This window comes from Salvelinus alpinus, chromosome 18, assembly GCF_045679555.1.
Source record: "Salvelinus alpinus chromosome 18, SLU_Salpinus.1, whole genome shotgun sequence".
NCBI classification, from domain to species: Eukaryota; Metazoa; Chordata; class Actinopteri; order Salmoniformes; family Salmonidae; genus Salvelinus; species Salvelinus alpinus.
The window spans coordinates 9,887,516-9,910,970 of NC_092103.1; the positions used below are offsets into that span (position 1 = coordinate 9,887,516).

The 23,455-nt window shown below is 46.2% G+C and overlaps 1 protein-coding gene across 1 annotated transcript in view; it reads left to right on the plus strand.

Annotated features, from left to right (window-relative positions):
• LOC139543725 (mucin-2-like) overlaps nt 1–23,455 on the plus strand; it is a 53,816-nt gene that overhangs the window by 2,649 nt on the left and 27,712 nt on the right. The window contains exons 2-3 of the mRNA XM_071350078.1: nt 6,883–10,933; nt 15,255–15,329. Coding sequence (XP_071206179.1) covers nt 8,058–10,933; nt 15,255–15,329 — 2,951 coding nt within the window. The 5' untranslated portion in view covers nt 6,883–8,057. The remainder of the gene's footprint in view (nt 1–6,882; nt 10,934–15,254; nt 15,330–23,455) is intronic.

Here is a 23,455-nt window from a genome sequence, read left to right on the forward strand (position 1 = left end):
TTTTTTTTGTTGAGAAGATGTTAAATAATGAGATTACAACTAAACAGTCTATGTTACTCCCAGATAAAAACATATTTTTTTCATGATAGCATCAAGATTACAGATACAACCAGATAAAGACGTATTTTTCAGGTTGCTAAAAAGACATTAACAAAATCTAATTTTCCAACTAGTATACAACCTGACCACGTAAAATGTATAATAATTGCAACCAGTTTGCCGGCTGTTAACCGTCTCATATTGTTGATCCCCTTGAATTAGCTTCCTGAAGATGGTAATGTGGTATCACTGGCACTTCTCACTGACCTAAGAGAGCAAGCTGCTGTCCTACATCCTTCTCTGGTAGTGGATTTGGGTCAAGATAGCACAGACGGAACAATCATTTAGGACACTCATTGGAAAAGTTGTGAGTAATCCGGCTAGCGGCTAACTAGGAGGTAGTTTGTTGAAAATTGAGATAGCCTGGAGTTATGAATAACCTTGCCTTAAATCTGAAGACTCACTCAGCCTCACGGAGGTAATACCCAGGCTTTTTCTCCGGAATCCAACATAGTTTAGTGGTGCACTGAAGACCTTGGTTTAATATGCTAGCGGTAACATTAGCTAGCTAGCTGCAGGATTAGCTGTAACCTAGCCAGCTACGAAGTAATATGCTAATAAGCACGAATGCACTAACGAGCAAACCAGCTGATTCAATTTGCTGGTCATTGATTGTCTTATTATTTGGTCAAATAATGATGAAATACACATTTTATTTATAGCCTATAGATCCTCAAAGCTCTTTCCAGGCAGTTGCAAAAAGAAAAAACATGAAAAAAAATATATATATATACACTGCTCAAAAAAATAAAGGGAACACTTAAACAACACAATGTAACTCCAAGTCAATCACACTTCTGTGAAATCAAACTGTCCAATTAGGAAGCAACACTGATTGACAATAAATTTCACATGCTGTTGTGCAAATGGAATAGACAAAAGGTGGAAATTATAGGCAATTAGCAAGACACCCCCAAAAAAGGAGTGATTCTGCAGGTGGTGACCACAGACCACTTCTCAGTTCCTATGCTTCCTGGCTGATGTTTTGGTCACTTTTGAATGCTGGCGGTGCTCTCACTCTAGTGGTAGCATGAGACGGAGTCTACAACCCACACAAGTGGCTCAGGTAGTGCAGTTCATCCAGGATGGCACATCAATGCGAGCTGTGGCAAAAAGGTTTGCTGTGTCTGTCAGCGTAGTGTCCAGAGCATGGAGGCGCTACCAGGAGACAGGCCAGTACATCAGGAGACGTGGAGGAGGCCGTAGGAGGGCAACAACCCAGCAGCAGGACTGCTACCTCCGCCTTTGTGCCAGGAGGTGCACTGCCAGAGCCCTGCAAAATGACCTCCAGCAGGCCACAAATGTGCATGTGTCTGCTCAAACGGTCAGAAACAGACTCCATGAGGGTGGTATGAGGGCCCGACGTCCACAGGTGGGGGTTGTGCTTACAGCCCAGCACCGTGCAGGACGTTTGGCATTTGCCAGAGAACACCAAGATTGGCAAATTTGCCACTGGCGCCCTGTGCTCTTCACAGATGAAAGCAGGTTCACACTGAGCACATGAGCACATGTGACAGACGTGACAGAGTCTGGAGACGCCGTGGAGAACGTTCTGCTGCCTGCAACATCCTCCAGCATGACCGGTTTGGCGGTGGGTCAGTCATGGCGTGGGGTGGCATTTCTTTGTGGGGCCGCACAGCCCTCCATGTGCTCGCCAGAGGTAGCCTGACTGCCATTAGGTACCGAGATGAGATCCTCAGACCCCTTGTGAGACCATATGCTGACACATGCACATTTGTGGCCTGCTGGAGGTCATTTTGCAGGGCTCTGGCAGTGCACCTCCTTGCACAAAGGCGGAGGTAGCGGTCCTGCTGCTGGGTTGTTGCCCTCCTACGGCCTCCTCCACGTCTCCTGATGTACTGGCCTGTCTCCTGGTAGCGCCTCCATGCTCTGGACACTACGCTGACAGACACAGCAAACCTTTTTGCCACAGCTCGCATTGATGTGCCATCCTGGATGAACTGCACTACCTGAGCCACTTGTGTGGGTTGTAGACTCCGTCTCATACTACCACTAGAGTGAGAGCACCGCCAGCATTCAAAAGTGACCAAAACATCAGCCAGGAAGCATAGGAACTGAGAAGTGGTCTGTGGTCACCACCTGCAGAATCACTCCTTTTTTTGGGGGTGTCTTGCTAATTGCCTATAATTTCCACCTTTTGTCTATTCCATTTGCACAACAGCATGTGAAATTTATTGTCAATCAGTGTTGCTTCCTAAGTGGACAGTTTGATTTCATAGAAGTGTGATTGACTTGGAGTTACATTGTGTTGTTTAAGTGTTCCCTTTATTTTTTTGAGCAGTGTATATATATTATGATCCAAAAGAGTGAAATTCTCAGCAATCTTTCACAACATCTAACATACCATGCTGTAGCCTCAAAGTATACATCCTTAACCTGTTATGTTGCTGTAGCCGATGGCTGTCCAGCTGTAGATTTCTATTGTAATGTGACCTGGCACCTGTGAAAACATATTGTTCTGTGCATGGCTATGTGAACTATATGGGTATAGGGACATGTCCCGTCAGCTTACTTATTAGAAGGTTGGGCTCAGCTCTAGCCTGGAGTCTTCTTTAGTCTTGTTCACTGTACCACCGCTTATATGTGTTACACACAGTCCCAACTACATCTACCGAAGGATTTACGGAATATATTTCATCTATTCTCGATGGGCTCATATATATGTATGTGTGTGTGTGTGTGTGTGTGTGTGTGTGTGTGTGTGTGTGTGTGTGTGTGTGTGTGTGTGTGTGTGTGTGTGTGTGTGTGTGTGTGTGTGTGTGTGTGTGTGTGTGTGTGTGTTTGTAAACGTGTGTTTCCTGGGTCATTATAAAACTTAATGAAATATTTTCCCACGAGAAACTTCTGTAGCGAGAACCTTAATCTACTTCACAAATTACAGTCATGAACAGACATAATGCAATGTGCACCTACCTAGAGGCTGCTCCTAGGAGGTGTGTACTGAATTGCACTCTCTCCCTTTCTCTCTCTCGCACAACATTAAACACACCGCTATTACCTCTGTTCTGCCTGCCCACAGAAATATAACCACAGGATAAACCATCACTATTGCTTTGTGCCTTGCTGTATATATTGTTCAGACAGCTCACCGCTCTATAAATCCAATCCCCTTGGCTGTGCAGGTATCTCTTCACTCTCTCCCCTTGCTCCCAGGACCAATAACTGATCATATACCTTTTCTTAGGTCCTCTCCAGGTCCTTTAATGCCCTGATACGCTGATGTTCCTGATCTACCACTTCACTGAACTCTAGCCATCACATTTTCTCTCCTCCCTTGCGAGGGGGTTCTTCCCTCCCTCCTGCCTCCTCTTTCTCTCCCTCTCTCTAAATATATCCATCCATGTCTACCTACCTACCTCCACCCAACCCTCTCCCCCTTCCCCTGTCGGTGGCTGTGCGTGTACACAGTCATGTCGGATAAAGTTAGCCATGCCCAGACAATCCAATCTGACACGCCTTTACATAACAATTCAATCTGCAGCACTCTGCCTGCCTCCCCCTCAACAAACACACACACAAACACACACACAGAGCGCACAACTCCAAGGTGCTTTATTGGCATAAATTGTCAACATCACGAGAAATCAAATATGTCATATATAACGATATAAAGACTTAGCCTCCATCTCCAATTGATATCCTGTATATATGTATCATTGGTCTCTCAATGTCAACATGGCTTAGTAAGCACAGAGATCAAACATGACGTTATTCCATTGCACACCTTCACTTCTCCTGCCTACTGATTCATCTGTTGTCTGCCAATAAAGCTTAACATGGAAATGTCACATGAGGAAAGGCTGGGCCTCAGCCCCAAGAGTGTGCCGAGCATTAAGAGGCACTGGATTCATTAAACTGTCGGCGTAAATCTTGATCTCAGGGCAGTTTGCAGACTGAGTGGGAGGAGAGAAAGGGAGAGATGGAGGGAGAGAGAGGGGGGTGGGAAGACAGAGGGTGCAGAGGAGGAGGAGAGAGAGAGAGAGAGAGAGAGAGAGAGAGAGAGAGAGAGAGAGAGAGAGAGAGAGAGAGAGAGAGAGAGAGAGAGAAAAGAGGAGGATAATGGGAGAGAAAGAGGATGGGAGAAAGAGAGGGTTGGAGACGGGATGGGAGTTTAAAAAAAGGGAAAAAAGGAAGGGGTGGTAAATGAAAGAAAGATAGGGAGGGGTGGAATTGGGTTGACATGGAGGAGAATGAGTGGAGGGTAATGGTCCTGCAACGAGTGGAACTTGGGAAATCTGTCAGGGTGAAGGGTGAATGGGAAACACTCTTCATGGGGAAGATTGAGGAAAGAGAGAGAGAAATTTAGTTTGGAAGTGGAGAAGGAGAAGGAGAAACGGGGAGGATGACCGTCAACGTTAAGAAACAGTGTCGATCAAATTCTGACCATAAAGAGGGAGAAAATACAGCTGTATTATAGACACGACTGAATTACAGTATTCAGGATCCTGTATCATTCATAAAGGCCCGTCCACATCTAGCACGATAATATATAATATGTAATTTAGCAGACACTTCTATCCAAACTGACTTCTGCATTTAAATTAATATTTTTTTAACTTATGGATGGTCCCGGGAATCAAACCCACTATCCTGGTTTTGCAAGTGCCATGCTTGACTATCTGAGCTACAGCACAATAACTATTACAACAAACATCATTCTAATTCAAGTGAATGACTGTCTGTCCTCCCACTACATGGTTTCAATGCTGCAGTGATCGTTAATTATTTGCACTGAACAAAAAATAGAAATCAAATATTTCAAATATTTTACTGCGTTACTGTTCATATAAGGATATCAAATTTTAAATAAATTCATTAGGCCCTAATCTATGGATTTCACATGACTGGGAATACAGATATACATCTATTGGTCACAGATACCTTAAAAATAAGGTAGGGGCGTGGTTCAGAAAACCAGTCAGTATCTGGTGTGACCATCATTTGCCTCATGCAGCGTGACACATCTCCTTCGCATAGAGTTGATCAGGCTGTTGATTGCAATAGGCATGCTGACAGCAGGAGTGTCCACCAGAGCTGTTGCCAAAGCATTTAATTGAACAACGTTGACATCAGCAAACCGCTCGCCCACACGACGCCATACACGCTGTCTGCCATCTGCCCGGTACAGTTGAAACCGGGATTCATCCATGAAGAGCACACTTCTCCAGCGTGCCAGTGGCCATCAAAAGGTGAACTGAAGTCAGGTCAAGACCCTGGTGAGGATGACGAACACGCAGATGAGCTACCCTGAGGCGGTTTCTGACAGTTTGTGCAGAAATTCTTCAGTTCTGCAAAAACCCACAGTTTCAAAAGCTGTCAGGGTGGCTGGTCTCAGACGATCCCGCAGGTGAAGAAGCCAGATGTGGAGGTCCTGGTCTGCGGTTGTGAGGCCGGTTGGACGCTCTGCCAAATTCTCTAAAACGACGTTGGAGGCGGCTTATGGTAGAAGATTGAACATTTTATTTCTGGCAACAGTTCTGGTGGACATTCCTGTAGCCAGCATGCCAATTACACGCTCCCTCAAAAATGGAGACATGTGGCATTGTGTTGTGTGACAAAACTGCACATTTTAGAGTGGTGTTTTATTATCCCCACCATAAGGTGCACCTGTGTAGTAATCATGCTGTTTAATCAGCTTCTTGATATGCCACACCTGTCAGCTGAATGGATTATCTTGGCAAATGAGAAATGCTCACTAACAGGGATGTCAACAAAATGTGTGCACAACATTTGAGAGAAATAAACTTTTGTGCGTTTGCAAAATTTCGGGTATCTTTTATTTCAGCTCATGAAACAACACTTTTCATGTTATGTTTATATTCTGGTTCCGTGTATAAAGTTTCATTCACATCTAGCACGATAACTATAACAACAAAATCATTCTAATTCAAGCGAATGACTGTGTCCCCACTACATTGTGTTTCAAAGCAGCAATGAAGAGGTATCATCATTAGCAAGTCTGATACACGCTCCTCAGTGAGTCACATTTAAGCAGATCACCGGTACACAGATCCACACTGCAGCGATAACATGGATGTAAAACAAGGATGAAATCCTGTGGTTTACACATCCACTAACTGATTCCCATCTGTGCAGGAGCCCATGGTTCCGTCCCCATCCCCTCCCCGGGCCTGTTGAGCGTGACTGTAATTATAATTAATCCTAATAATCATGTTTTTAAAAGGTTGACGGCTGTGACAAAGATGTTCCTCTTTTATAAAAAGAAACAAGATCTGAAAAAAAGGGAACGTAAATAACAGTGATGGCCCCTGGGGTCCCTATTCCCTAAATAACCTCTGAGCTGTGAGGCAACACTAATTGTCTCTGGCTCCACAGAGAGACTGTCAGACCACAGGCCTGCCTCTTGTCACAAAGCATCTTGTTACGGCAGGACACTTGTCAATCACTGAAAGTATATGTCTGTCTGTATGTCTATTATTTTTGCTCTTCTGTCTATCTGTGTTGTTCTGTTTCTCTCACAAGCAAACACACTCTCTCCCTCTCTCTGTCAATGCTCCCTCATTCGGTCTTTCTCTCCTTTTCATTACTTATCTTAAAGACACATAATCTCCCCTTCACTCACACTTGGTGTGTTTCTCTGTTGACCCTGCTCTTGTGAATTTTTAACAACAATAACAAAGGGTTATTATGAACTTCATTCTTATGAGGTCCATTTCATTATCTTCCACGGGAAATGTGATGACAACAATATGACTAATTCTCTCTCTCTCTCTCCTCTCTCTCTCTTTTTGGTCACCTCAGGAACCCAGGCTATTCTGTTATCCTGCACAATGAGTGGAAGATGAGTCACTGAGAAGAGGTACTGGAAGAGAGAGAGAGAAGGAGATAATGTGAGAGAGGAAGATAGACCATTATGGGGAGTCACACAGTGCTGTCCCACATCTTACCGATCCATTCTTCCTCCAGCCCCCTGGGACAATGCTAAGCGGACAGGAAGGGCCAGCCTGTATATTCGGGGGATGGGAAGGATGGATAAGGTGTATTCAGAGGAGCTGTGCCTATTCGCCGGTAGATACAGTGCCCCTGTCACGATTCCATCTCCTGGGATGTTATTAGAGGTACGTTGGAGCTGAGTGCATCCAGGAGTCATGCAACATAACTGTATGCCCTGTTCTCACGCTCACCTCTCTCTTCTGGGTCTTCTGACTTATTTAATGTGAAATAACATGTCCTCTTTTAGATGTAGATTTTGTATGAGGCATACTTTAAGTTGGCACTTGCTCCCATGTTTAATGTGCTGACATTATTATACTTTTCATGCGGCTATATAGACCTGCTCTTTATTAGGAAATCAGGAAGCTGAGTGGACGAAAATTATAAGTAAATGAAGTTCTGTGGACTATGAGAATCCGGTTCACCCTGAAGACTTACTTTATGACGTTAAAGCTCAGAATACAGTTCTCTCTATCCATAGTCTGAGCAAAGTACAGACCTTCTGGCTTTGGTTACATTTCTCAGGAAGTCAGATAGCCAGAGAAACACACACACACACACACACACGCACACGCACACACACACACACACACACACACACACACACACACACACACACACACACACACACACACACACACACACACACACACACCTGAGAAAGGTCCTATGGAGTGCTGCAGAAGGGGGATGGCAGGACGGACGGCACTGCAGTGTGACAGTTATCTCAAATCACCTCTATGAGCACTCAAACCAACAAGCTACAGCTGTCTCCAGAGATCTGCTTGGTGATGGAACTCCAGCTCAACAAATGTGACATTACATGTATACCATTGTCATAGAGAAGAAACGAATTGTCAACAGACAAATTGCATTGAGATAGAATAGAATTACTCCCTACTCTCTGACAGAGGATTTTATCACGTCAAACGGCCTGCAGGGACTGTGGATGTCGGGGGGAAGAACAAGACGCCACAGGAGACATGGTGAGCAAAGAGCCGAATCACTTGCTCATTGGCCAATACACCAACAGCAAGACCGCCGACAAGCCGCCTGGCGCCATGACCGTGCGCTCCGTGCTGCTCAACCGCGACTCGCCGGACATCGAGAGCCGCCTCAAGCGCCGCCGCAACCGCACCCACCAGGTGCGCTTCAAAGACCTGGAGGATGGCGTTGTCGGCGGGACCACTGGCACTGGATCCAAGGGCCCCGAGAGGTCTGCCGCTGAGCGTGACAGCCCCCACCCCCTGCGGAAGAACACCCCCATGAGCCCCATGGCCCCCCAGGGATGGCTAACAGAGAGGTCAATGGGGGACGAGGTGTCCTCCAACCAGGCCTCGGTGGTTGGGGCTGTCCGAGGAGATATGGCAGATACTATTGAGGTAGTGGCAGCGTTTTTGGCTCGGGCACCCCCTCACCCGCTCACCCCGGGGCCCACGCGCCGTTGCTGGGCACCACCATCGCCCCCACGGCCTTGCTCCCTCACACTACCTCTCTCCCAGAGGCAGTGCGCCAGCATGGCCATCCCGACCTCCTCCTGCCTCAAGAAGCCCAAGCCTCCGGCGCCCTCGGCCGTCAGCACGCGCAACCGAAATGTGGGGGACTCAGTGGGGGTGAATGGGGATGACGAACAGGACGATAAAAAGGATGAGTACTACACTACCCGCAACCACATTTCAGAACCTGCATCTATAGATGGAAACGGCCCTGGGTCTAAGGCTAAACAGGGATTGGTGGACCAACCCCAGTGCCTCAGGACTAGCAAGGCTAACGCAGAGGCTAACGCTAGCTCCCCTGCTGTTGGCAATCACATGGACTCTTCCAGGCATGACCCTTCTTCTTCCCCTCCCCCAGTTTGGCTTCGGCACACAGCAGAGCCTTGCTACTGCGGTTCTGTGACCTGTGGGAGGGAGGGATCTAAACGCCAGGGGAGTGCAGCTCTGTCCCAAGTGAGGAGGAGATGGCGCATGAAACGTGGTATCAGTGACCCGGGGAGGGAGGTGTCCTACTGTACCACTCCCACACAGACAGACAGTCCCTGTGTCTCCCCTCCTAACTCCCCACCTCCCTCAACAGTGCAGCCCTGCACCTCCCCACCTCCCTTAACTGTACAGCCCTGCACCACCCAAACACAAACTGACAGTCTCTGTGCCTCCCCGCCTCCTCCCACTGTACAGCACTGCACCTCCCCACCTCCCTTAACTGTACAGCCCTGCACCACCCAAACACAAACTGACAGTCTCTGTGCCTCCCCGCCTCCTCCCACCGTGCAGCACTGCGCCTCCCCACCTCCCTCGACTGTGGAACCCTCCACCCCCAAAACTCAGACTGTGCCTCTCTATGCTTCCGTACCTAAAACTGTGCCAACCTCCACCCATCCATATTGTGAAACACCACCACTGGTGGTTCTGCCTTGCGCCTCCTCACCCCGGTCCATCTGTACATATCCCCCGAAAAAATCTGTGCTTCCTCCAACTGTTCTTCCATCTAAAGCTCAAACCACTCCACCTCTCGCTACACAAACTGAAACTGTCCCACCCAAACCAACATGCACCGCCACAGCTACAACCACAGCCTCAAATCCAAATTGTCCCACCGCACCACCAACTCCAACGATAGCCCCCTATACAGCCCCTAATTGCCATGACCCAAAACCAACTCCTGTTCTAGCCCCCTCCACTGCCCCAACTTGCCCCACCCCAACACCAACTCCAAATATAGCCCCTTGCACCATCCTAACACAAACTGCCCTATCCTGCTCTTCCTTAAATCAACTCATATCTCCACCTCCAACTGTGACATCATGCCACCCCCCAGCCCAAACTGCCCCTCCCTACATCTCCTTAATTCAGACCATACCACCTGGGAACCCGCCATGTCAGACCGTACCACCCTGCTCCTCCCAACCTCCAGTAGTACCTTCCTACTCCGCCCACATTCAAATAAAATACTGCTCCTCTCCCATTGTAAAAAGCTGCAACTCCCCGCCTCCAATGGTAAAATCCTACCATACACTTCCAACGGCGCCATCTTGTGCAACTCCAATAAAAACTGTGCCCCTCTACGCTTCCACGTTTCGCCCTGCGCCCCCCTACACCCCCCCACCTCAGGCCCAACACTGCAGCACTCAGGACAAGAGGGTGATAGAGTGGGAGTTTAGGGGGGAGAGGAGGATACTTCCACCACCACCCCCGCCCCCTCCCCCGTACACACCACGCAAAGAGGGGGTGAGCTGCACCCCAGGCTCGGCCTGCCAGGCGCCCCTGCTCAGGCGGGCGAGTGAGAAGGAGAGGTCAGGAAGATCAGGGTCACCCCTGCCCTGTCCTCGAGCCAGCTCTCTGAAACACAGAGCTCAAACACCCTTGGTGAACCCTCTGGAAGGGAACCAGGTAGACCAGGGCTCCTCGCCCACCAAGGCCATCTCCAGACCCACCTGCCTGGGCCAGGCTCAGGCTCAGCTAGGGGCTCAGCTTGGGGCCCTCCATAAAATGCTCTGCTCTGGGACCAACACCCCCAACAGCCAGCAAGCTCTCCCCCCTGGCCAGTGCCTGTCCGGGGCCCGTGGCTGCTCTGGTACTGGAGGGGGCCCCACGGTTGGGCCCCTGACCTCCACCCAGGCTGACACCCTGAGGCAGGTGCAGGAGATCCTGGGGGGGCTGGTGTCGGGGGCCAGGAGTAAACTGGATCCGACCTGGGTAGCAGAGAAACTGATGGGCCCCAACGGGCCCCTGCACGACATCCGGAGCCTGCAGACCCAGCTGCACAGCATGGAGGGGGTCCTGGAGACGAGCCAGAACACCATCAAGGTCCTGCTGGACGTCATACAGGACCTGGAGAAGAAGGAGGCAGAGAGAGACGGGTGAGTGAGTCCCACTGAGCCATACAATTACAGTCAGCTACAATAATACATTGTTGTGCCAACACATATTCGGCATTCAGCTCTGAATATTTCCTGAAAATTTAAATTAAAGGCTGATGACCATGAAAAACTCAGGACCATATTCATAATACCTGCTGGGATTATTTAAAAAAAGATATATAAATAAAAAATACGACTACTTGAATTTTGAGAATACATTTTTTATTAAATTGGTTACTTTGAAAAAAGAGGAGAGAAAAAATTTGAAAACTAAGGGATTGATTAGTGGAATTATTTCAATTTTATTTACACTGAACAAAAATTTGAACGTAACATGCAACAATTTCAAAGATTTTACTGAGTTACAGTTGATATAGGAAATCAATAATTTGAAATAAATTAATTAGGCCCTAATCTAAGGATTTCCCATGACTGGGAATACAGAAATGCATCTGTTGGTCACAGATACCTTAAAAAAATGGGCCTCACAATGGGCCTCAGGATCTCATCACTGAATTTCTGTGCATTCAAATTGCCATCGATAAAATGCAATTGTGTTCGTTGTCCGCAGCTTATGCCTGCCCATACTATAACCCCACCACTACCATGGGGCACTCTGTTTACAACATTGACATCAGCAAACCACTCGCCCACATGACGCCATACACGTGGTCTGCGTTTGAGGCCAGTTGGACGTACTGCCAGATTCTCTAAAATGATGTTGGAGGCGGCTTATGGTAGAGAAATTAACATTAAATTGTCTGGCAACAGCTCTGGTGGACATTCCTGCAGTCAGCATGCCAACAGCACACTCTGTGGCATTGTGTTGTGTGACAAAACTGCACATTTTAGAGTGGCCTTTTATTGTCCCCAGCACAAGGTGCACCTGTGTAATAATCATGCTGTTTAATCAGCTTCTTGATATTCCACACCTGTCAGCTGGATGGATTATCTTGGCAAATTTGTGCACAAAATTTGAGAGAATTAAGCTTTTTGTGCGTATGGAACAATTCTGGGACTTATTATTTCAGCTCATGAAACATGGCACCAACACTTTACATGTTGCGTAAAGATTTTTGTTCAGTGTATTTCACTTATTTTACCAGGTAAGTTGAGTGAAAACACATTCTCATCTACAGCAACAACCTGGGGAATAATTACAGGGGATGAATGAGCCTATTGGAAACTGGGGATGATTAGGTGGCCATGGTGGTATGAGGGCCAGATCGGGAATTTAGCCAGGACACTGGGGTTAACACCCCTACTCTTGCGATAAGTGCCATGGGATCTTTAGTGACCACAGAGAGTCAGGACACCCGTTTAACGTCCCATCTAAAAGATAGCTTCAGAGGCAAGCCAGCAGTGGGACGCAGGATGCTGCTGGCATTAGAAAACAGTTAGAAAGTTGGATTAAGAATAAAGGAATGAATGCCTTGGAGCACAGGAACACCAAAGGCCTGGAAAGTAAATGTCACACGTAAGTTGTCATAGCTCTGCTTCGAGAGGTAACCGTTTGTGCAAAGAATTTGTCCATTGCGAAAATGCATCAGCCCCAGACAATACAATGTGATCATATTGACACGATAACATGTTCTTTCTCATTCTGGAATCGTATTGAGGTTTATTGTTGGTAGATATCACTCCTTGGTAGATATCACTCATGTTGTGTTCTTCATATTACAGATGGACATTTGTTTTGTTTGAGCATTCCTGTTCCTCCACCTATCTATTTGTAGGCCAGTCCAGCCTTGTGACGCTGTAAATACTTTGGCAACCTGGCTGTGCAGTGCAGACATAATGAAATGTGCATTTGGTGAAAATGAGGAGGAGAGGAGAAGGGGGGAGGGTATGAGGAGGATATGCCAGATGAAAGACAGATGAGAGGGGAGAGAGAGATAGAGATGAAATCTGTGATTAAATCCAACACGTCAACAACAACTCAAAACTCTTTCCATATTCCGACCCAAATGTCCGAAACGTCAAACGATAAATAAATACGTAGCATATTTTTCTGTGGGATGAGTTACACCTAATTTCTCCATCATTTCCTCATTTTGGCGAGTAGCGATAGCGATCAGTGCTGATGATGAGGTAATGCGAGTGCAGGCGTTGGTTTTAGTTGCGGCGCAGGCTCTTAGTGTAAACCCTTTATGATTCCCATCAGCACTTTAATTAATCTACTTCCCACGTTTCTAAGCTGCTTACGGATTTCTCCACCATCGTTATCATACCAACATGTTAGATCAGAGGAGGTTAGGAAAACTCCAGGAGAGGAGTAGACATGCATGTGGTCTATGGAGAGAAAGTCTGTAATCATGAACGGTGTAATCACCAATGTAATGTGGTTGCTAATATGAACGCTTGGGTGGGATGACATATGACTGTACTCAGAGCCATATTTATAAACCGGGAAACGTTGCATTATATGACAACTGGTTGAAAATACGTCATATAACCAGATGGTCTCTGTTACAACCAGGTAAAGATGTATTTTTCCTACCAAGATCAAACGTTGGGGGAAGGAAGTCATATTTTGATTGTCATCCTTGTCTTGTAACCAGATTACGATCAGGTAAAGACGTATTTATCTGGTTGCTAAAAAGACGTTAACAAATCTTCTTTATTATACAAACAGTATACAACCTGACCATGACGTCAAAAGGACGTAGTAAAAGACAGTGTTGGAGTACTCGAGTCCAGGACCAAGTTCATGACTTTTGACTCAACTTGGACTCGACCGTTGGTGACTTGGACTCGGACTCGCTTTCTCGACCATTGGTGACTCGGACTGGATAGTCTCCTACGATAAGCAGAGTATTAGCAGCACTGGGTGCGAGAAGTTCTGTTCTCTAGCAGTGGGAAGGATGCACACTAGACACACGCAGCCTACATCAGCTGCTAAGCTGCAGGGGAGCAAGCGATTATTGTGAGCAGACAGGCAGCCAAGCTCCTCTCCGGCTCCGCCTCCGATCGTAGCAGGCTACAAATCGTGCAAGCTACTCTCTTGCTTCCCCGCAACCACCAGTCACCAGCCTACTATTTAGCTTTGCCTGGTTAAGAAACACAAACTGCTTCACGAAATTGAAAACAATATTAGTATTGAGTTTAATAGTAAAACTACAGTCTAGCTATGTGTCTCTCTCTCTCTCTGCTTGAGTATAGAAAAGTAGCCTGTCTTTGAATGGCTCGCTCTACCCTCAGACTTTCCCCCTGCATCTAATAGCCAGGTTCTGACAAGTCTTCTTTAGTTTTCACTCTGCAATAAAACACCTACACAAATATCAGTCGGCAATTACAAAAATGTAGCTGAGAGCCTGACTTACCATTAATTTATGTAGTAAATAAGTAGTTAAACACAGGTATTGAGTAGAACTTGTGAGGTAGTGATGAATAGTAAATTAGTTGTTTTTTTTCATGAGGGAGTGGCAATATAATGCCATCTGGTGGCGACTAGAAAAAAATGACATAAGACCGACTCGTGACTTGACCATTTGTGACTCGGACCTGGACTCGGACTTTAGCCATAGGGACTCGTGACTCGACTTGAGCACAGGAGACTTGGGACTCGACTCAGACTCAAGATTTAGTGACTCGACTACAACACTGGTAAAAGACGTCATCCTGTCGTCACAGCAACCAGTTTTGCCCCTGGGTGTGTATCACAGGGTTGACCTATCTTTCAAATCAATGATGTTTCTAATGGTCTTTAAAGCCTATAGAAGCATGTATTCTTCTCTCATAAGGTCTCTTGTTCTGAGATGGGTCTACATGTAAGGAATTCAGACTTGACTTTTACCTCATAAACAGAATTTTCCCCTGAAGATAAAGTCATGCTTTATGTAGCCGTCGGGGAGTCGGTTGGGGTAAAATCATTCAAAAGATATGATCAGGAGTGGGTTTCTGGATGAGGAGTTAGCAGGAGGAGAATCATGGGACTGAGGCAACACTTCATCATGATAAAAATAGAGCTAGCTACTTCTCAGATGAAGTGATGAAACCTAGCCAGGGACGATAAGACTGAGATCCTGCTTATTTCCAGTCCCTTTCTCTCTCACACACACACCCTGGATGCATACACACACACGCACGCACGCACGCACGCACGCACGCACGCACGCACGCACGCACGCACGCACGCACACACACACACACACACACACACACACACACACACACACACACACACACACACACACACACACACACACACACACACACACACACACACACACACATCCCCTCTCCTGACGCTGTGACTCAAGCCAAGGTGGCAGCTGTAATGGTCCCCTGGTGATGATGTCATCTGTGTTTTCCCCTCCAGGAGACACTCCTACCGGACGGGCCAGGACATAGAGAACTGTGGCACGTGCAGAGACTGTGCCTGCATCATATACAGGTAAGGCAGGGGTTGAAAGTGTATGCATGTGTGTTTTGAGTGTGTGTGCGCATGTGTGTGCATATGAGTGCCTATGTATTACTGTAAAAGCCGAATGTGGGCATCCTATTCTACAGTAACATGCGGTTGGTTCACTGTCACTTCAAATCTCGTCCCTATTTGCGATTCAGTCAGTTTTATGGCTCGGCAGGATTACAACATCCACGAGGCAGTCTCTGTGCAGAGCAAGATTATCGCAACATTTAGGATATAGGCTAGTCATCTGACGCTTTCAAGTCTTAGGTGTGAATAATGCTGCAGCAGGTTTGTTCCCTGAGCCCAGTGAGGGGGATTGGTGAAGGCAGGCATTCCACACTCACACACATTCACGGACACATGAACAAAAATGCAGAAGACTCTTAAAGAGATAAAGGCACGCACACACACACACACACGGATATGTATGCACACACGCACGGGCGCACACACACACACACATACACGAAAAGTCACAAATACTGCTTAATCACCCCGTGGCTGTTGGAAATGTGAATTGAAATCAGTCAATTAACAAACAGGATTTCACAGTTTACAGTAAGATGTATAATAGGCGGGTGAGCACTGGAGGATTACCATGAAATGGAAACCCATGTCTCTTAGTTGTAAATGTCAAAATCATGAGAACAAGGGGGAGTACGAAAGACAGGAGAGCAGTGGAGGGAGAGCGGAGAGAAGGAGGGAAAGAAAGTGAGAGACAGAGAAAACGGTGGAAGTTGGCCTGTCAGGTCCCTACTGAAATCTAAGCAAAACCAGAGCGAGAGAGGAAAAGAGAGGAAGGTAGGGAGAGAGAGAGAGAGAAAAGGCAAGAGACACACACAAAAAAGGAAACCCAGAGACCGGCAGTATAGTGAGATGAGATGAAGTGAGCGAGAAAAGTCTGCCTGAGAGAGAGAGTGTAGAAAGAGAGAGAGTGTAGAGAGAAAGAGGGAGAATATGAGATAAGTCATGGAGAGTTTAGACAGGTATATCATCCTCACCATGTGATCTAGGTAACCCGGGCGGGTCTGGTGTCTCTCTATACTACTTAATGTTACCGTTACACACAATAGTATTGTTTTCTGGTCAAAGGAACACGTGTCATCATAGTGTCCCGTCAAGGCCTCTGCTGAGCTTGACGTGGATTTCACAGGCTTTAGTGAGCAGGCAATTCCTTTGAAGCTTAGTTGAGAATGGTCTGGCAGTGGATGGAAAGAGGTGTCAAAAAAAGAGAGGTGAGAAAGGACGTAGAGATAAAAGACACGAAAGACTCGCATGTTCTTGTTCTTCTTATTCTGATTGAATATCAATATATTTTTTTTTACCTTTCATCTCAGTTAAGTTAGATCCGTGTAAATAGGTTGGTGTGTGTTTGATATTTATTGATTTTGAACGTCAATATCTTTTTTATTCTCTGTTTTTATGACTGGCTGTGTTATTATATTAACCCCCAGCACCACAGACTTCCCACAATCAAACCTTAGTCCTGGACGAAAAGCATGCGCAATAGAACATTTTTCATTTTTTTTGTCAAGGACAAGGCTTAATCTATGTCCCGGAAACTGGACCATAATGTTTTACATTTTACAGTGACAGAACATAACATACTACTGTATCCTAGTCATGGAATTCTGTGACAGAGGGAGAAGCGTCCATCCATGTATAAGGGTAAGAAAGTCTAGCTAGCTACATTTTCAGATTGTCTACATTTTGTCAGAAAGTCGTTTTCATTTCAAGTTAATGCATATATTTTCATTTCAAGTTAAAGCATATGGTCATGGCTACCAACTTGTTCATTCAACCCTTTGAAGACCAGCTCCACCCTCTGTCCCACTCTTCTGAAAATTCTCCTTTGTGCTAATTAATCCCCTCATATTGTACAATCTATCCCAAACATTATTGCAGCTCTACGATGTATTGTATATCTAGGTTGTATTTCATTATCCTCAGTAATGTAATTCCTCTGCAATATTTCACTGGTTGATGTTCTAACGTTACAGCTCCGTCCGTCATAGTCAATGCCATACAGGGAAGTGACCAAGAACCCGATGGTCACTCTGACAGCACTCCAGAGTTCCTCTGTGGAGATGGGAGAACCTTCCAGAGGGACAACCATCTCTGCAGCACTCCACCAAACAGGCCTTTATGGTAGAGTGGCCAGACGGAAGCCACTCCTCAGTAAAAGGCACATGACAGCCCGCTTGGAGTTTGCCAAAAGGCACCTAAAGACTCTCAGACCATGAGAAACAAGATTCTCTGGTCTGATGATACCAAGATTGAACTTTTTGGCCTAAATGCCAAGTGTCACGTCTGGAGGAAACCTGGCACCATCACTACGGTGAATCATGGTGGTGGCAGCATCATGCTGTGGGGATGTTTTTCAGCGGCGGGGACTGGGAGACTAGTCAGGATCGAGGAAAAGATGAACGGAGCGAAGTACAGAGGGATCCTTGATGAAAACCTGCTCCATAGCGCTCAGGACCTCAGACTGGGGACGAAGGTTCACCTAACAACAGGTCAATGACCCTAAGCACACAGCCAAGACAACGCAGGAGTGGCTTCGGGACAAGTCTCTGAATGTCCTTGAGTGGCCCAGCCAGAGCCCGGACTTGAACCCGATCGAACATCTCTGGAGAGACCTGAAAATAGCTGTGCAGCAACGCTCCCCATCCAACCTGACAGAGCTTGAGAGGATCTGCAGAGAAGAATGTGAGAAACTCCGCAAATACAGGTGTGCCATGCATGTAGTGTCATTCCCAAGAAGACTTGAGGCTGTCAAAGGTGCTTCAACAAAGTACTGAGTAAAAAATGTGCCAAAGAAATTCTAAAAAACTGTTGTTGCTTTGTCATTATGGGGTATTGTGTGTAGATTGACGGGGGAAAAAAAGATAAGAATAAGAATAAGGCTGCACCCTAACAAAATGTGGAAAAAGTCGAGGGGTCTGAATACTTTCCGAAGGCACCGTGTCAATCTAGCAAACCAGGCAACTAAAAGCAACTTTCTAAACAATGTTTTGGTTCGTTTCTAGCTTGTTAGCTAGCTAGCTAACGTTAAACAAGTAAATGCTACATTTGTTTCCAATGTATTTCCTCTAAATTTGGTATCTGTAAAAGTACAGGAACGCTTGTATCTGATATTATTTATCCAGCACCCGTGGCGCATTAACTGCATATTAATATGTGAATATCATTGTGAGGCGTGCAGGAGTGTTAATTAGTGAGTAGAGTTTGGAATCTAAAAGTCCTCCCTATTATGCATTTTGCTAATGGCATATTTATGGAACAAAGCTTGAGTTATAACAGCGAACTCTTGTGCTTCGATCCCTACAGGGTTTACGGGGACATCAGCCTAATCACATCACTGACCAAACCTCTGTCTCCTCCTCACAAGATATTGTTTAATGATGCACCTTTCTTGTGGAAGCCGATAGGGCCCTAGACTAGGATTAATTTGTTTAATGTTGAGGAAAAAATGAAGCCACTCTTTGGAGTGAGTTTCGATTTCCTGTGAGTAGCTGCTAAGAGTCTTAGCTATGGTTTGCGAGGACAATCCTTCATATCGTACTCAGTGAACTGCAGATAAGCGCTATAGAATGGCTACTGAGTTTTTTTTCCTCCTCCTCTTGCTCTGCTGGCTGTTATCAGCTCATACACTGTGTGATAGCAATGGCTTTCATTCAGGTTCGTAGATCGTCCTCTGTCTGAGACTCCTTTAGTCCCGTGTAAACCTTTGACCCTCGAATACGTCTCCAAAGTTTTGAAGCTCGTCGACGAACCCGTCGCACCCTTGAAGTGTAGAGTGTATTGCGACTGCGGAAGAGAATAGCAGTCTCGGCTGGGTCTGTGGGGCGATGGGGGGGGGGGGGGGGGCGGAGGGTACAGTCACTGGAGTGAGGGTGGACTGGTAATGATCCATCTCATTGGTTTGAGATAAACATCCCCTGACAGTGCCTACCAACTCATCGCTCTCCTACACTGCACACACACATCATGACTCAACACACATCATGACTCAGCGCTTTCCGCAGCAGAACTCCACTGATACAACCCTGGGTGACATTACTCGGCTCTCCGACACTGTACTGTCCTGTCCTCTGACTGATAATGCACCAGAGGAGAGAAGAGCTGGGTGGGGCAGAGAGGAGTAGCGAGACTGCATGTTGGTGGAAGAAGAGGTGGACTCTCCTTGCATCTCAATGTCTCTTTCACTCTCTCTCTCACTCCCCTCTCTCTCTCTTTCTCTGCATCTCTTTTCTCAACTCCTGACTGCCGTGTGCCGCAGTGAAATATTCATCTGCATTAAATATTCATCAACACGTTAAAAGATTTTAAAAAGTAATAATAGAGGTAAAAACCTCTCTCCTCAGGACCCGTCTGGTCGGTGTGTGAAGGATCGGAGCCAGAGGGCTGGACTGAGCTGTCCTTGTGACTGAGAGCTCTACGCTCTCTGCATGTTTAAAAACCTTAGAGGAATGACAGGAATTGATAGACTTTTACTGAATTAAATGAATTTTTAAAAGGACACGACTCACTCAAAGCATCAAGGTCTCGGTTCCTTGCCAGTTCCTGTGCTGTAATTAAAATGCAGTGTGTGAGTGTGTGTGTGCGTGCGTGCGTGTGAGAGCACTGCTAAGTGTAGAATCTAGTAGAAACAAAGCACTGCATCTCCTTCTGTCACTCAAGAGTGCCTTTAGGGACATCAGCTGTGGTGCCAGAGGCCTCTTTCACTCCTCTCATGACCTCCATAATGTGCTTCTGGCTGGCTGCAGAGCACCAGAGACCCAGAGTGCTACTATGGTTCCCGTGTTTTGGGTTCACGTCTCTTGTTGGCATCTCCCTCACTTCCTCTGTGCGGAGCCTGAGTCTGAGCAGTGCTTGGCAACCACATGAAATGTTTCTCTGTTAAGGCGGATTGCCCATAGGATGTGACAGCTGGGTATTGTAGCGGATTGATCCTGAGAAATATGGTCTTTCATAGACATCAGGGATGGCCACCTCCTTTATTAGGTTGGCTGTGTCACTTTCCCCTCCCGCTTCTCTGCTCCGTGGAATATACATTTCACAACTAAAGAGGGATGAGGGATGATGGGGGAAAGCTCGGTGCATACTCAGAGGGAGGGGAAGGGGAAGAGAGGAGAGGGGGAAGAAGAGGAGAGGAAGCGAGAGTAAAGGAGAGGGGGGGAAGGGGAGAGGAGTAGAGTAGAGAAGAGATGAGGGGAAGGGAGGATAGCTGAAGGGAGACTACAGGAGGTGAGAGGAATGGGTACTGTGTGGATGGGTTACTTATCGGTTTGTTTTCCACCTTGATATCGGAATGAATTAGAATCAAACATTTCCCTAGGCCCTGACAAATCAAAACCTGCTTTACAATACAGCAGCCTAAAACACTATACCCGTCATCCTCTAGTCTCGTAGGTTATGCATTTAACCAACCTCACAGACACTTACTGACCAAGATGAACTTTATGTGTGACTACATCTCTGGGAGGAAGTCTTCTCACCCAGTGCCAACTCTAAAGTCATTCATTAAACATTGACAGTGCCTGAAATGATGGTAAACGGTAGTGAAAAGTCGTGGCAGAATAGGAAATCACATTAGGCTCCTACAAATGAGAGAGAGAATGTTTGTGTGTGCGCGCGGGCGCGTGCCGAAAAAAGGGAGAGCTAGAGGAAGAAAGACAAGACCAGAAAGGCAGAGAGTAAAGCTCTAACTGATAGACTGGTGGTGGGCATTCTGCAGAACTAGATGTGTAGGCATCAGGTTTTTCTAAAAAGGGATTTGTCAGATTCTTCCCACTGACCTTTCGCTAACTACCCTGTCAGGGATTTCCGACCCAGTGTGTCTGAGTTAGCAGCCTGTGGATGAAGCTGCTAATGGAGTAGATGGTGTGCGTATGTATGCGTGCGTGTGTGTGCGCACCCATGTGTGTGTGTTTGCGGGCGTTTCACGCGCGCGCGCGTGTGTGTGTGTGTAAAGGGCAGAGTCGGCGGTGCGCTGTGCTCCTAATGTAATCCATCTTTCCTTCGGAGGCATCCAGGTCATGAAGCAACAGGCAGCTCACAGGGAAGAGGTGGATAAACACTGTAGGTTCACTTCCCATTCAGATGAATAACACAGGGATATAATGCTCAGCCAGCATGATCTGGCTCTTCACACACCGAGATACGCAACGCATTATAATTGAGTTACAGCATCTACAGACACCTTCAATTGAACTTAATAGCATACAATAACGCACACTGTGACATAATATAATGGCACATGTTGTTATTGCGTTAAACCAAGGATCCATAATCACATTAATATAATGGTGTATTTCATTGTAGAATTGCATTGTTGTACAGTAGGTGCATGTCTGTGAGTGCATGTGTTTATTTCTGAAAGTGGTTATGCTCCTTTGTGCGTGTGTGTGTTATTTGTGTGGGTGTGGGTGTGTGAGTGTGGGTGGTGCAAGTCTGTTCACTGAGGGGGAGAGAGAGAGGGAGCGAGGGAGAGAGAGTGAGTGAGATTTAGAGCCCTTCCCAGCTAGCACATTTGGTTCTTTGGAAGTTGTGAGAATGTACGTTTTTGGTTTTCCCATTGGTTCTGGGAACAAAGCCATGATAAAACAGATTTTTTTTTTAAGATTCTGAGAACGGAAGTGAAAATTTCATTTGTTCTGAAGGTAATTAAAAACACTCTGAGAACATGTTTCAATAAGACTTTTAATAACACCGCTAGCTTAGCTTGGGTTAACTGTTTTTGAACTCCAAGCACAGATAGGACACATGGAAATGATTTTGCTTAGGCATTAATCATGCATTAACTCTGGCATGGCGTCAGTGAAATTCAAATCTATGAACTTCTGTTCTCTATCCATGAAATGAGTCCACTGCGCCACCAGGTTGGTGTGTCTATGTCTAAGTTCTTACAGTATGTCTGATATTTGTCTCAAACATTGTTCCCCCTGTTGCTGTCTTGGTTTGACCAGGTTTCTCTTGAAAAATAGATTTGATCCAAACCAGGATAAATAAAGGTTAAATAAAAAATAAAAATAAGTTTTAGTTACTTATACAAAGCTGTTCATTTTTTGTCTATTCAAACAGACCCCATTTCAAAGGAAACAAGCTCTCATTAAGATCAGGTGTGGCCAATGAGTGGGCGTGGCCACAAGCCCTAAACACACTACAAGATAGAAGATAGAGAGAGTTTTGTTGACGCTGACAACTGAAATTATATATTTTTAAATAACATTTTTAGAACGTTCTTGGAATGTTACTAATGTTTTCATGTGGTTTTTATGGACAGTTTTCTTAATGTTCTGAGAACATGACTTTAAAAAGAACCATTAGGAAACATGTAGGAAATGTTATGCTGAAGTACTGAAATTCCCACCTAAGAAACACATGGTTCTGAGAATGTTATGTGCTAGCTGGGTATCCTTGCACCATTCCCAGAACATTGTGGGAAGGTTGTATGGAAAATAACCATAGGACAACAACGCTCTCACCAAGCTCTAAGAAACCTATGGTTCTCAGAACGTTGTGTGTTAGCTCGGTTGTTTATGTTGTCTTTGGCAATAATCACAGATACTGCTCATGCCAATAGTGAGGTATGGTTCTCAGAACGTTGTGTGCTAGCTGGGTTGTTTATGCTGTCTTTGGCAATAATCACAGACACTGCTCATGCCAATAGTGAGGTATGGTTCTCAGAACGTTGCGTGCTAGCTGGGTTGTTTATGCTGTCTTTGGCAATAATCACAGATACTGCTCATGCCAATAGTGAGGCCAGATGGTATCCATCCTTGTCATGCATGCCATCATGTCTTTGAAACAGTGAAGCGAGGGGAAAATCACCCCGCTCCTCCGCTCTCTCCACTGGCTTCCAGTTGAAGCTCGCATCCGTTACAAGACCATGGTGCTTGCCTACGGAGCTGTGAGGGGAACGGCACCTCCGTACCTTCAGGCTCTGATCAGGCCCTACACCCAAACAAGGGCACTGCGTTCATCCACCTCTGGCCTGCTCGCCTCCCTACCTCTGAGGAAGTACAGTTCCCGCTCAGCCCAGTCAAAACTGTTCGCTGCTCTGGCACCCCAATGGTGGAACAAACTCCCTCACGACGCCAGGTCAG